This window comes from Cannabis sativa, chromosome 8, assembly GCF_029168945.1.
Source record: "Cannabis sativa cultivar Pink pepper isolate KNU-18-1 chromosome 8, ASM2916894v1, whole genome shotgun sequence".
Taxonomy (NCBI): Eukaryota; Viridiplantae; Streptophyta; class Magnoliopsida; order Rosales; family Cannabaceae; genus Cannabis; species Cannabis sativa.
In genome coordinates, this window is record NC_083608.1 from 14,925,372 (window position 1) to 14,938,290 (window position 12,919).

Sequence of the window (12,919 nt, forward strand, 5' to 3'; positions counted from 1 at the left end):
TTATGAATCATCTTATCGTTCATGAACAAAATAAATCTATAGCATTATATAAATGTATTAATGCAAAGAGATTCGAAAAACACATACTTAAAAAGTTTGAAAATAAAACCGTGAACCAAAAGTTTTTCAAATAAAAACTTTAATGTATTATGTTAGTTTGAAAAAACTAACATAAATTTAGTATACATTAATGTATTAATGTATTAATGTATTTGAAAATAAAAAGTTTTTCAAATAAAACCGTGAACCAAAATTTCCCGTATCTTTATATATTAAAAGTGATTTAACGGCATTTTTTGGTTTAACAGAATATACTTAAAAAAAATCATCTTAGCCACATATCTCTCTAACAAACCTATCTTAAAAAAGAATATAAATAATTTTTTTATTTATTTTTTAAAAAAAGATAATATAAATGTGAGACAGTATATGGGTTGCCCCTTTGTAATTACCTAGAAAAGATAAAATGGCTTAAGAAAATAAAAAGAAGATAAAATGGGCTGTAATTAGTATTTACCTTATATGTTTGTACTTATTTTAAAAATATTAGAGTATGAAAATATTATTGGTGCTTATTAGTAATTTGCAAAGAATATGAAAGTCTATAAATATATAGTTGTGTAGCTATTATTAGATATAAAATGAGATAATAGAACTTTTTTCAATTAGAAGATTAATGTACATTTTACTATTAATAACATACATTATTATAACACAACTATATTTTACTTACTACTGACACATATTTTATTTTTATAAAACAAATCATTCAAATAATTATACTATTTTAATTATTAATGAAAATAAAAAACTAAAATATTAAATAAAACTAACACTACGTGGCTTGACACGTAACAATCACCTAGTATACATATACACACTCATATACAATGTTTATATTGCTTAAAAATATCATAAATATATAAAGTAGGAGCACCATTAAGATAACACTATGGAAAGCTAAAGAGACAAAAACTTGAGAGCACCTTTAAATAGAGAGGTCACAAATTAACCACCAACCGAAAAATTCCCCTTTCAACTAAAGTCATGTACGAGCCTAAGGCCAAACTGACCAACCCTCATCAAAAGAGTTCAAAAATTCCACATCAGCACTAGGTTGAAGAAAACTCTAATTGCAAGGAAGAAGCTTAAGTGAGAAAATTTGATTTAAAAAATGGTCACTCTAATATGCTATGTTCTAAAATAAGTGTATATCTAATAAATAAATAAATATATCAATTTTAGTTTCATTGTAGTAGTCTTACGGACTCTTTTATGAGATGTAATTTTTTGAATTCTCCCTCATATGGGGCTAAGGGATGCTCCTTATGAAGCTATCAAATTGAAGTAGTATAAATACCAATTTGCAATTGAAATACTTTAAATGAGGTATCAATATGGGCAAGGTGTTTCTTTTTCGACTTGGTTGACTGAGTCTCTCACGGAGATGGTTTAACTACAACTCGATCATTTTAGGATAGTTTCAACCCTTTGGTCAGTGTCATTAAAGGGATCATTTTGAGTAAATTTAGTCAAAATATAACTGATATAATTGAGGTTTCCTCGCGTTATTTTTTTTTTCAAGTAAAAGGTAAATAATAAAGAGAAAGGAAAATCTAAAAAATACCAAAATATTATACTTACTTTCAAATATTATATGGACACTAGTATTATTTATCACCTTTTCTTAGTGTACGTTATGATTAGTTAAGGATATTGCTATTAGGCACCAGTGGTGTCTAGCACTTTTGCGACATGTCGCGTTGCGATTGGTTAGCGATACTCTTTAAAAGCTATTATATTAAATTATATGGGACCCGATACTTAATTAGAATAATTATGATATTGACACATAGGAAGGTGCTAAGCACCAGTACCCTTTAGCATTTCTCTTAAAGATATTCTCTAGAACTATGTAGAACTCGCTATTTAATTATACTAACAATTTTGTTTTGGTGCATATAAAATTACATACACGTGTAATTTTTTTGGGTGCATAATTTGTATATACAAAAGTGTAATGAAGAAGGTAAAGAGAAAACCCTAGAAATAACTTGACAGAGAATAATCACTTTTGCTTCTGTCAAATTTGACATTGCTGCCGGACGGGAGCAGCCTCCGCCAGCGTCCCCTGGTCGCCACTGCCAGCTCTGAGCTACAACGAATACCCATAGGTCTACGCTACCGCCAGCGCACCCCCGGTCCAGATCTCCACTCATCCCATAACATGGTAAGTCATAAGTGTCCCCCATTTTGGCATATTCAACTTTTGGAATCTCGGTTGAAAATATGTCGAAATTCCTCTGTACTGTTTGTTTCAGATTGTGCCTTTTGAGATTCATTTCTTTCTTCACTCTGTTCAGGATAATGCGTTTTTTCTTTAGTTGAGACTTGAGAGTTCATAGAAATAGTGCGCATTATTTTATCGTAAATTTGTAGCTGTCTTGATTGCCCAGATGCTCCTTGTATGTGATTTTTTTTCTACATGATGTTTACATAAACAGTTCACAGAAAAAAGGGAAGCTTTTTATTTTTTATTTTTTAAATGTTGTATTCTTGGGGTGCTGTTGTTATTTTGTTCAAATAACATTTTTATGTATTTTTCATGTAAGCTAAAATGGATGTAGGTGAAGTTCATGAGTTTGACGCTGTTAATGTTTCTGTGTGTGTATATATTAGTTTTGACTTATATTGTGGGTGAATGCACATGATTTAATTTTCCTGTGCTAGTAATTTTTGAAGCAAATTGAGTTAAAAACTTAATAGTAAACTAAAACGCTTACAATTTGTACAAAAATGATCTAAAGAATTGCCGAAAACTAATGAAGAAAGTATTTCACTTAGGTCTCGTTTGGAACGCCGTATTAGGTCGTATTGTATTGTATTATATTGAATTGGATTATATATCATATTTTTATATAATAGTATGTCAAATTTTAATTTATACTAAAATATTATATATTTAGGTGTGCATAAAAGTTAATACTACCTATAGTTTTATATAAAAATATTGCATAAAATACAATTCAATATAATACAATACAATACGACCTAATACGGCATTCCAAACGAGCCCTTAGTGGCCAAAATATGAGGAGATGAGTGAACCTTGAAAGTGGCGTTTGACAGCACAGGATAAAAATTGTAATATTGTCTAGCAGATTCTTTTGACTGATGATAAGGGTAGTTGAAATCTTGAAATGAAAATGTAGTGGTAGTGGACAACATCAACATTTCTGCGGAGTTTGATTGACAGTAAAGGTAACTGATGAGGAGAGTTTCTGTAGTTGTTTTGGATTCTAGGGATGTAATTGTAAATAGATTGGTCTAGGAAGTGTATATTGACATAATTTAGGAGGTGCCTGTGTAACTTTACTTTAAATTTGTGATTCATCTCAATTGTGAATTGGAATTTCTCTCAAGTTCTAAGAAGTTATCACAGGTTGTTCAGTTTTGGGGAGTTTTTTTATTTGTGTGGGAAAGGTTGGGGAAAAGAGGTTAAAAAAATAGTAATGGATCTATGGAGATGTGACCCTGCTTTTCTCCGTTTGCTTCCTAATTTCTTAGCCAAGAGATTACATATACTATGGTTTTATGTAACACAGATGGTGTAATGTACTAACACAGTTCTGCTCTGTGTTTTACTTAATTGTATTTACTATTTATCGATTAGGAATTCATGACCCGTCTTCTTAATTCCACTACATTTTATTTTAGGTTCAGTTTGAGTTGATTAACACAAACCCATGGTCTATCCTGTTTCAATTTTGCTTTTTTATTTTGCAATTTCATTATTTCATTTTAGCTTAGCATTCAGTTTCACACTTGGAGGTAAGAACATGGCATGGGCTGTTTGGTATACATGTTTGCTTACTCAGGATTGGGAATTTAAAGCCCAACCCATGTTTGGTATTACATTTTTATTTTTGTAGCTGGGGATTCATTTTACTATGGGCTCAACATTGAGGTAATATCCACCTCTTGATAACACAAGAGTTTCATTTCTCAGGAAAGCTCACCCGACTGGAAGAACAACCAAGCCTAGCCGCCTCTGCTCTTTATCTCCTTCCTTCCATCAACCAATTCTTGCTAAATCAGGTATTTCTCTCTCTCTCTCTCTCTCTCTCTCTCTCTCTCTCTGGTTGGGGACGAGGGTTTTGGGAGTGAAAGATTCTAGATGAGATGCTTTTGTTGATTGTTTCATTGAATTGTGATGGTATAATTGTTTATTGAATTGAATCTAAGATTTGTTTTGTGGAATATATTTGTGTTTGTGTGAATTTCATGAATTGAATTGTTATGCTTTAGCTGGAACATCGTATATTCGAAGAAGTGATATAGATCTCCCCTGCTATGAGATTAATTTATGAAAACTTTGATGGGACTGACTGAAGATGCATGTTTTCCCAATCTTAAGATTCAAAACTTCATTTTTTCCATCTCTTAACACGAGATTGTGTGAATTTTTTAAAGTTTGTTGCTAGAAAAGACAATAGTTTAGCTCATATCTTGGTCAATTAGGCTAGGAAGTGTGGTGCTTCCTGTGCTGGTTCGCTTGGGGACCAATTTCGTTACCAATTTCAATTTCAATTAACCCCTAAGCCAGAAGTTTATCAGAAAAAAAAAAACTGTAAGGAAGCATTAAATATATGGCTAATGACCTATGAATCTAGGCTTGAAATCTTCCAAACTCACCATTTAGTTCCATGTCTTTAGATATATATTATTGCCATTTGTAATAAGGAGATCATTTTGACATTATCTTCCAGCATTATTCTAGATTGGTTAGTGATGATGCTCATGTGTCCATTCTTTTAACTTTTATTACAGTTTTGGAAGATGACCATCGTGTATGGTGTATCTCTTGCATGTACTAGTATTATTTCTTTGTTAGTACTCTTTTTTTCTTTTTGCATTTATAGCTCTTGAGGTGTTAATAACCATCTAACAAATGGTTCATGGATATTTGAATAATGTTGTATCACTTGGTTAGTTTGACCCCATCCATATGTGCCACACTCATTTTTTAGCAGATTACCCCTTCGAAGAAACATGACCCCACACCAGATCGATGAACCCCATCTGTCATGTGATAGAATAATCTTAGAGCAAAAATATTATATCAACTATTTCCCAAAATAAATACCAATAATGAATTTCTCAAATGATTTTTATTCTGAAAAACAGTCACGAAGTTACAATATCGAGCTTTCGAGAGGCTCGTCTCTCCAAATTCCCAATCTTTCGAGAGGATTGGTCTCTCCACAAAAAGTCTACTCTTATCTAATTCCAAGCTAAGCTAAATGAGGTTGCTCCCTCTGTATTTATAAGCATTGGTCTTAAAAAGACTTAGGCCACCTAGGATTACAATTGGACCAATAGAATTAAAACACTAAGACAACTCAGCTTGTGTACATAAGAGACTAAGCATTTCATTTAATCATTTTGTGATACATAAGATAAGTCTTAGGCTTATCATCATGCTTAATTAATAGTTTTCTCTATTCTCTTCATTTTCATTGGACTCTTTTTTTCAGACTTTACTTTCTTTTTTTCTCTATCTATTCTCTTTAAGGAACCTAACACATCTATACCACCCTCTTTTTCGGTTGTTTCCTTGGCTCACTCAGTGCACTCTTTCTTTTCACTTGTGTTCTTCTATTTAATAAGTACATCACCCTTTTACTCATCTTTATCACTCATTCTTTTAATTATCTTTTTGCTTGACTATGATATAAATAAGAAACCTATCTCATTTATTGATAGAAAAGAAAAACGTCATTCTCTTTAATGAAGTTGTTTACTCTAAACTGTAGCTTTTAAGGAAGTTGCTGTAACTTTGAGTTTCAACATAATTAGAAATGTTTGGTCCTATTCAAGTATGCAAACAAAATTGATCGTTTGTTTATGAGATTTTTATTGAAGAGTGTAATTTCTTTGAATGTATTTTTTTTTTTTGTGATTTTTCTTTTTTACTTTACATAGTTGCTAATGCATATAAGTGAGTTACTATTTCAAAACTTGATGCAGATATGACTCATCTTCCATTGGTTGCAAAGAAAAAAAGATTTGTAGCAATTTTACTTCAATATATGGAGATGTTAAATAAGATGACACTTCTTTTCATACTCCAAATAATTATTATTTGTTGTAAGAGACAAATAAGTAGAAATATGTTTCTTGAAAGTTCTTTCCGTAGGCACCAATTACGTCAACTAAATCTTTTTAGAATGATACATGCTAGTGACTTAGCTTGTATAGAAAATACTCGTATGGATAGGAAAACATTTGGTATTTCGTGTCACCAACTTAGAACTATCGGGGGTTTGAAGGGAACAAAGAATATGGATGTTGAAGAAATGGTTGCTGTATTTTTACATATTATATCTCATGACATTAAGAATAGAATTGTGAGACAACAATTTGCACGTTCGGGTGAAACAGTGAGTAGACAATTTAATGTTGTTTTGAATGCTTTGTTGCGTCTTCACGGGCTATTATTAAAAAAGCCTGAACCAATTCTTGATGGTTCAATTGATGAGAGGTGGAAATGGTTCAAGAATTGTTTATATATGTATATTTTACTTTTTATAATTATTTATTATTGTTAATTTTTTTTATAAAATTATATGAAAAATAATAAATAAAAATTATTTTTAACATTTAAAAAAGAAAAAAAAAATTAAATCATTAGTATTTTTTTTTTTAAAAAAATAATCATTATTGTAAAAAAAAAAAAAAAAAAAGTTGTCACATTCCATTCCTATGTCAACCAAACAAAGTAATCAATATTCCTAAGCATCATCATAACATTACTGCACGTAACCAAACACATTAATGTTGTTTTCCTAGGTTTATAATTCCCTTCATCACTCTCCTAGCAATGTTAAACCTATTCCCATGAAATGAAACCTACATACCAAACGGCCCCTAAAAACTATGTTGTAAATTGCATTCTTTTGGTCATTATATTCCAAGTGAATTCCTAACATTTTTTTTTATTTATTTATCTTGATCAAGAAGAAAATGAACTTCATTAATCAACCACCAAACTTACAAAACACGTCACACACCTCCCAATGGAAGCTACAACCAGCCACCTCGAGACAAAACTTTAAACCTATACACTTTATCACTTTTCTATACAATTGTTGTTCCTGTATATTAGAATTACAAATTTTTAAATTGTATAACCTGTATTGAATAACACTCTTGGTATCCTTGACTATGTGCAAATCAGTATAAGAAACTCCATCAAAAATACATCTGTTTCGATTAATCCAAAGGCTATAGACCATGGCTGGTGCAGTGTGGCATTAACTATCGTCTCCTTCAGCCCTTTCCTTTTAAAATTTAAGCCAAATTATCCAGCCAATAAACTCAGTCAGCCAAGCTTTGTGACCCAACCAACTGAACACTAGAGAGATCACCCTTCCCTTTTAGAGAGCGGACACTCAACAAAGAGATGAGCATGACTCTTGTTGTAAACCTCACCAACTGGGCATAACAGAGACTCAATTGGGATACAAATCCGAGAGAGAAGATCTCTAGTTAGAAGTTGAATGTTAACAGCCTGCCAAAACACAAATCTGTGTTTAGGAACACTCAACCTACACCAAACAGCATGCTGGTAGTGAACCTGAGTTTGCTGCAACTTACTGTTATAGAGCCGAGAAGCTCTAAATCTTCCCTGGCCACCAGCAGCAAGAGTTTCTTCCTTACTAAATGTTTGCCTTAGATGACACAGTTTTCTCCAAACATTTGTTGTTTATCCCATGGTTGTGTGGAGGAAATTATAATATCAAAGAGCTGATCTGTTTTCAAACTGTAATGTGTTTGTTTATTATGCTTTGTCTTGTCAGTTTGATTCAAAATGTTTGTTTGTTTTTTCATTTTTTTTAATCTATTTCTTTTTAATAGGTTTTGCTGACAATTAAATCAATAGAAATATGATAGAACATGGAATTTCTGGAGTTGCACTCTGGAATGGCTGTATTTATTTAGATCAAGAAGCTGCTTGCTGGCTGTAGCAACAAATCTGTAATAAGCATTCGAGAAGATTGTCTGGGAAAATGGAGTGTAATAAAGATGAGGCTGCTAGGGCAAAAGAGATTGCAGAAAAGAAGTTCTTGGCGAAGGACATTATGGGTGCAAAGAGGTTTGCTTTGAAGGCTCAAACTTTATTTCCTGGGCTTGATGGTATCGCCAAAATGTTATCAACGCTCGATGTACATATTTCTGCTGAGAACAAGATAAGTGGAGAAGTTGATTGGTATGGCATACTTGGTGTGGATCAAAAAGCAGATGATGAGACTGTTAGGAAACAGTATAGGAAGCTTGCTCTTATGCTTCACCCTGATAAGAACAATTCCATTGGAGCTGATGATGCTTTTAAGCTTATTTCACAAGCATGGGCTTTGTTGTCTGATAAGGCCAAGAGAGTAGCTTTTGACCAAAAGAGGAATGCAATAATGAATCAAAAAATTTCTAATACAAATGGGAATGCATCAGCAACAGCTTCAGGGGTGAATCTCACAAAAACTACAACATCTAAAGCGAAGCCTCCAAAACCGAAAAGTACTACTCGTGCAGGTTCCTCAACTCACAAGGCAGAGGTTTATTCCGCAAAACCTAGAAACTCTAGGGCAAAGCCCGCTAAAACTGCCCCTCCAGAAGGTCACTCAGTTCCTGCTTCAACTCAAAAGGCTGGGGTAAATTCCACAAAAAAAGACTCTAGTGCAAGTCCTCCGACGTGTACCACTTCAGCAACTAGAAGAAGCTCTAGGGCAAAGCCTCCAAAAACTGCCACTGCAGAAGGTGACTCCTCCCCAACTCCTGCTTCAACTGAGTCAGGGTTAAATTCTACAACAAATATGGAATCTAAAGCAAGTCCTCCCAAAAGTACCACTTCAGCTGGTCACTCAAATCCCGCTTCAACTTGTGAACCAGGGGTGAATTCTACAAAAAGTACAGAATCTGGGGCAAGTCTCCCGAAAAGTACCCTTTCGGCTGGTCATTCCACAATAAGTACCGAATTTAGCACAAAGCCTTTGAGAAGTACTGTTCAACCAGTTCACTTTAAACCTTCAAGTCAGATGCCAAAATCCAACTACTTTTTTTGGACAGCATGCCATCGGTGCAAGAAGCAATACAAATTTCTCAGAATTTATCTTGATCATAAGCTCCAATGCTCTGATTGTCATGAGCAATTTCTTGCAGTAGAAACAACTCCTCCTAATGGCTTGAAGTCACCAGCATCACCAAAATCTTTGAAGCAACAAAAGAACTCAAATAAACGCAAAGCGACCAAAAAGGCATCTAATCCGAGAAAGAAAAGTACCGCCCCTCAAAATGCAGGAACAGGAGGGCTTAATGGTCCCAATACACAAAACCAAAACAAGTTTGATTGGGGTACATTCACAAAAACTGGTGCTTCAGCTGCTGCTCAAGCCACAACTATGGTACAACAAGTCTATCAGACTATGAAGAGAGGATTTGAGGAGGTACATGCAGCAGCAACCGAAAGAGAGGACTTGTGGCGAAAGAATCGTTGCTCTCCTAGGAAGATGAGTGGTGCTTCTTCAGTGAGTCCTAACATCGAAAGAACTTGTAAAAAACCAAAGAGAAAGTGATGAAATTAGGTCTGGTAGTATTATGATGCTAAATTCTTACTGTAGGAGTGTGAGTGCCTTAGTAGTTTAAAGTTTCCTTTTCTATTTTTCTGTGTAAAGTCGTTTCAAGCTTGAACCTAATTTTCCTCTTTAGCTAATGGTTATGTACTAAAAAATTATGTGTTCATATACATTATATAAAGTTGAGGTTAGTAACCTTAGGTGGCATTAGCCATTAGTTAAAGGAAGAGCTTGAAATATGGGCAAATTTAGACTACTGATATAAATAGAGCAAGTTTTACTAATTTTAATTTTTGCACAGAAGCTGCTGTCTTGATTGATTTTTCAAGCAATGTTGCTCATATAATTGCTCCTCTTTGTATTGTTTCTTTCATTAAAATTAATAATTTTTTTATTTTAGAATGAGTAAATTAGTTGTTATTAGTTATTAGTTATAGTTACTAGTTGCTACATATCATTTCATTCTGTCTCCCAACTTAAAAAATAATAATAAATTGTTATTTATCTTAGGGATATTTGCGGCATAAATACCATACGTTTTCGGTTTTATACACTTAAATACCACATGCTTTTTTTCGACGGATTAAATACCTTAAGTTACATTTCCGTTACTTCTGTCACTACTTTTCTGTTAAATCCTATTTAAACATAGAATATTTGCGGCATAAATACTTGATGTTTTAAATTTCATACACTAATATACCACATGTTTTTTCTTCTGACGGATTAAATACTTAAAGTTACATTTACATTACCTTCATCACTACAAGTCTCTTAAATCCTATTATAAGAAATTTTTTCAATATTATATATAAAATTGATTTTATTTACAAAAATATTTTTAACAAATTTATTTACATAAATACGAAGAAATAAGGAAAGATATAACTATAAAATTGATTTTTTTTATTAATTAAATAAATATTATTTAATTATTTTTTTTACTATAAAATTATTTAATAACTTTTTTTTATTGAATAATACTTAGCAAAAAAAATACATTTTTTATGTTTTATTTACAGTTTAACAAATTTTAAAATTATTAAATAATTTTTTATTGAGAATATATTAGTGGACAGGTGTCAACTTAGTCTATTTTAATAGAATTTAACGAATTGATAATGACAAAAGTAGCGTAAACGTAACTTTAGGTATTTAATCCGCTAAAAGAAAAAACATGTGATATATAAGTGTATGAAATTTAAAACATCAAGTATTTATGTCGCAAATACTCTATGTTTGAATATGACTTAACTAAAAAGTAGTAACGGAAGTAACGGAAATGTAACTTAAGTTATTTAATCTATCGAAATAAAACATGTGGTATTTAAGTGTATAAAACTGAAAACGTATAGTATTTATGCCGCAAATATCCCTTTTATCTTAAAATTAAATTAAACTTTGATATGTATATATTTTAAAAAATTAAATTTAGTTTTTTTTTTTCTTTCTTAAATTAAACTCTTTATTGATAAAAATCAGTGTTTGATGATCTGAACCATTAGTTTGGAATTTTGTGTAATTCAATTTGTGAAATTCAGAATTAGCTATAAAACATGAGCTACATTTAGGAATTGAATAAATGCAGTAATTCAATACAAGAATTAGCTATGCAGAATTTTGTGCATTATAAAACATGAGCTACATTATTACAAGGAACACATGACATATTGAATATGAATACAAGAATCAAATAATCTATGATTCTTAATGGAAGAAATCGCAACCCACAGTCTTTATGGCACACTCCAAGCTACTTCAAGTTAGAAAAAACAATCAAGCTATCAGATTAAATCAAAAAAATCTGGGCAGTAAGTCTATCTTCAGTACCTATAACTTTGAAAATGTCTAAAGTCTTAACAACACTGAATACTTCCCTTGGAGGTAAGATATAGTAGCATAAAGAACATATCCTGTATCACCACAGGTTGGCATAGTAGCTGGTGCTTGTTTTTGTTGCTACTACAAGATTCTACTACTGCTGCAAAATCACATTTCGGGATAACAGGGAGCTGTAAAATCTCTACAAGGAGTAAGTCGCCTTCAAGCTCCTAGAACACAACTTCAGCCTTACCTACTCTGCCAGCTCAAACTGCGATGACAATACTAGCTCTAGGACCAGGGAACCCATATCCCACAAGTATAGCTTCGCCACCGTTGATGTACATGTGGCCACGATCTTAGGAGGACCTCATATTGCATGAATGGTGAGAAATTCTCAAAAAAGATATTTGAGGGAATTAGACAATGAGGGGAAGATGTGCGTACTAGTACAATCACAAGCACAACGTTCGCGAACAATGAAAACCTCTTCCACCTTGAGTTTAGCCGCGATGTCCGCGGTTGGACTGAGGTGCTCTTCCACCATTGTTCAGATTGACATTAGCTAAGTGTGCTTAAGAATTTGTTAATAATATGTGGTGAGCTATTTTAGTTTCATTTCTTCACATTGTAACATGAATTGAACCTCTTGTAGAGTGAGATGCTCAAATCGAGAAGTTAGATTCATACTCAGTTCCCAACCTCCAAGGATGTAGAGAACGAGATCATCATGTCACAGTGGTTGCCCAGTTGCTGTAAGAGTGTCAACATACTATTTCATATTTAAAAGGGAAATTTGAAATTGTATACTTAATAAATAATAAAATTGGACTCCTAATACAATAGTAGACATAATTTGTAAAGTGGGATACATTTTATTAAAACCCAATTTTACCCCCCTCATTTGAAAAATCACTCTCTCTCTCTCTCTCTTCGTCCCCTATTCTCTCAAACCGAACCCATTTTTTCGCCCAAACGCACGGAGGAGCAGACCCGAGCAAAGCCCTCTCCACCTCGTACGACCGAAGCCCCAGCCCCCTCTCCACCGCGCACGACCAAAGCTCCAGCCCCCCTCCACCGCGTACGAGCGTCCAACCATCCTCCACCGCGTACGACCAAAACCGAAATGGCCAAGGTAAGTTCGACCGACCCCTTTTTTATTTTTGTTATTGTTTTGAGTGATTATGACTTAGAGTATTGATTTTAGGGTTTGATTTGAACGGATTTGTTAGATTTAGGGGTTGATTTAGGCTAAGATCTTGGATTTGGGGAAATCAGTTTGGGAAGACAATGGTCCGATGGACCCCGATGGGTCCGATGCTATGGCCCGATGTATGGATCTGATTTTTTTACAAAAATGGATCGGGTCCGATGGCCCGATGGGACCCCGATAGTCCGATTGGCCGATTATATGTATGCCCGACGGTCTGCTGTGAAGGGTTCAATTTGGGTATTTTGTAGGTTAT

The 12,919-nt window shown here is 33.2% G+C and overlaps 1 protein-coding gene across 3 annotated transcripts; it reads left to right on the forward strand.

Moving 5' to 3' along the window:
* Nucleotides 1-1,964: 1,964 nt before the first annotated feature.
* LOC115699686 (meiotically up-regulated gene 184 protein) lies at nt 1,965-9,922 on the forward strand. 3 transcript variants are annotated; one of them, XM_030627210.2, is made up of 3 exons: nt 1,965-2,230; nt 4,010-4,098; nt 7,921-9,922. In XM_030627210.2, exon 3 carries the CDS (start codon nt 8,073-8,075, stop codon nt 9,630-9,632), a length of 1,560 nt encoding a protein of 519 aa, XP_030483070.1. In that variant the 5' UTR covers nt 1,965-2,230; nt 4,010-4,098; nt 7,921-8,072; the 3' UTR covers nt 9,633-9,922. The 3 variants fall into 3 exon arrangements, 2 of the variants coding, with proteins under 2 accessions (XP_030483070.1, XP_060958409.1); XR_009684019.1 differs by lacking the exon at nt 7,921-9,922 and adding an exon at nt 6,031-7,920 and having other exon boundaries at nt 1,981-2,230; XM_061102426.1 differs by having other exon boundaries at nt 1,988-2,844; nt 3,081-4,098.
* The last annotated feature ends 2,997 nt before the right edge of the window (nt 9,923-12,919 follow it).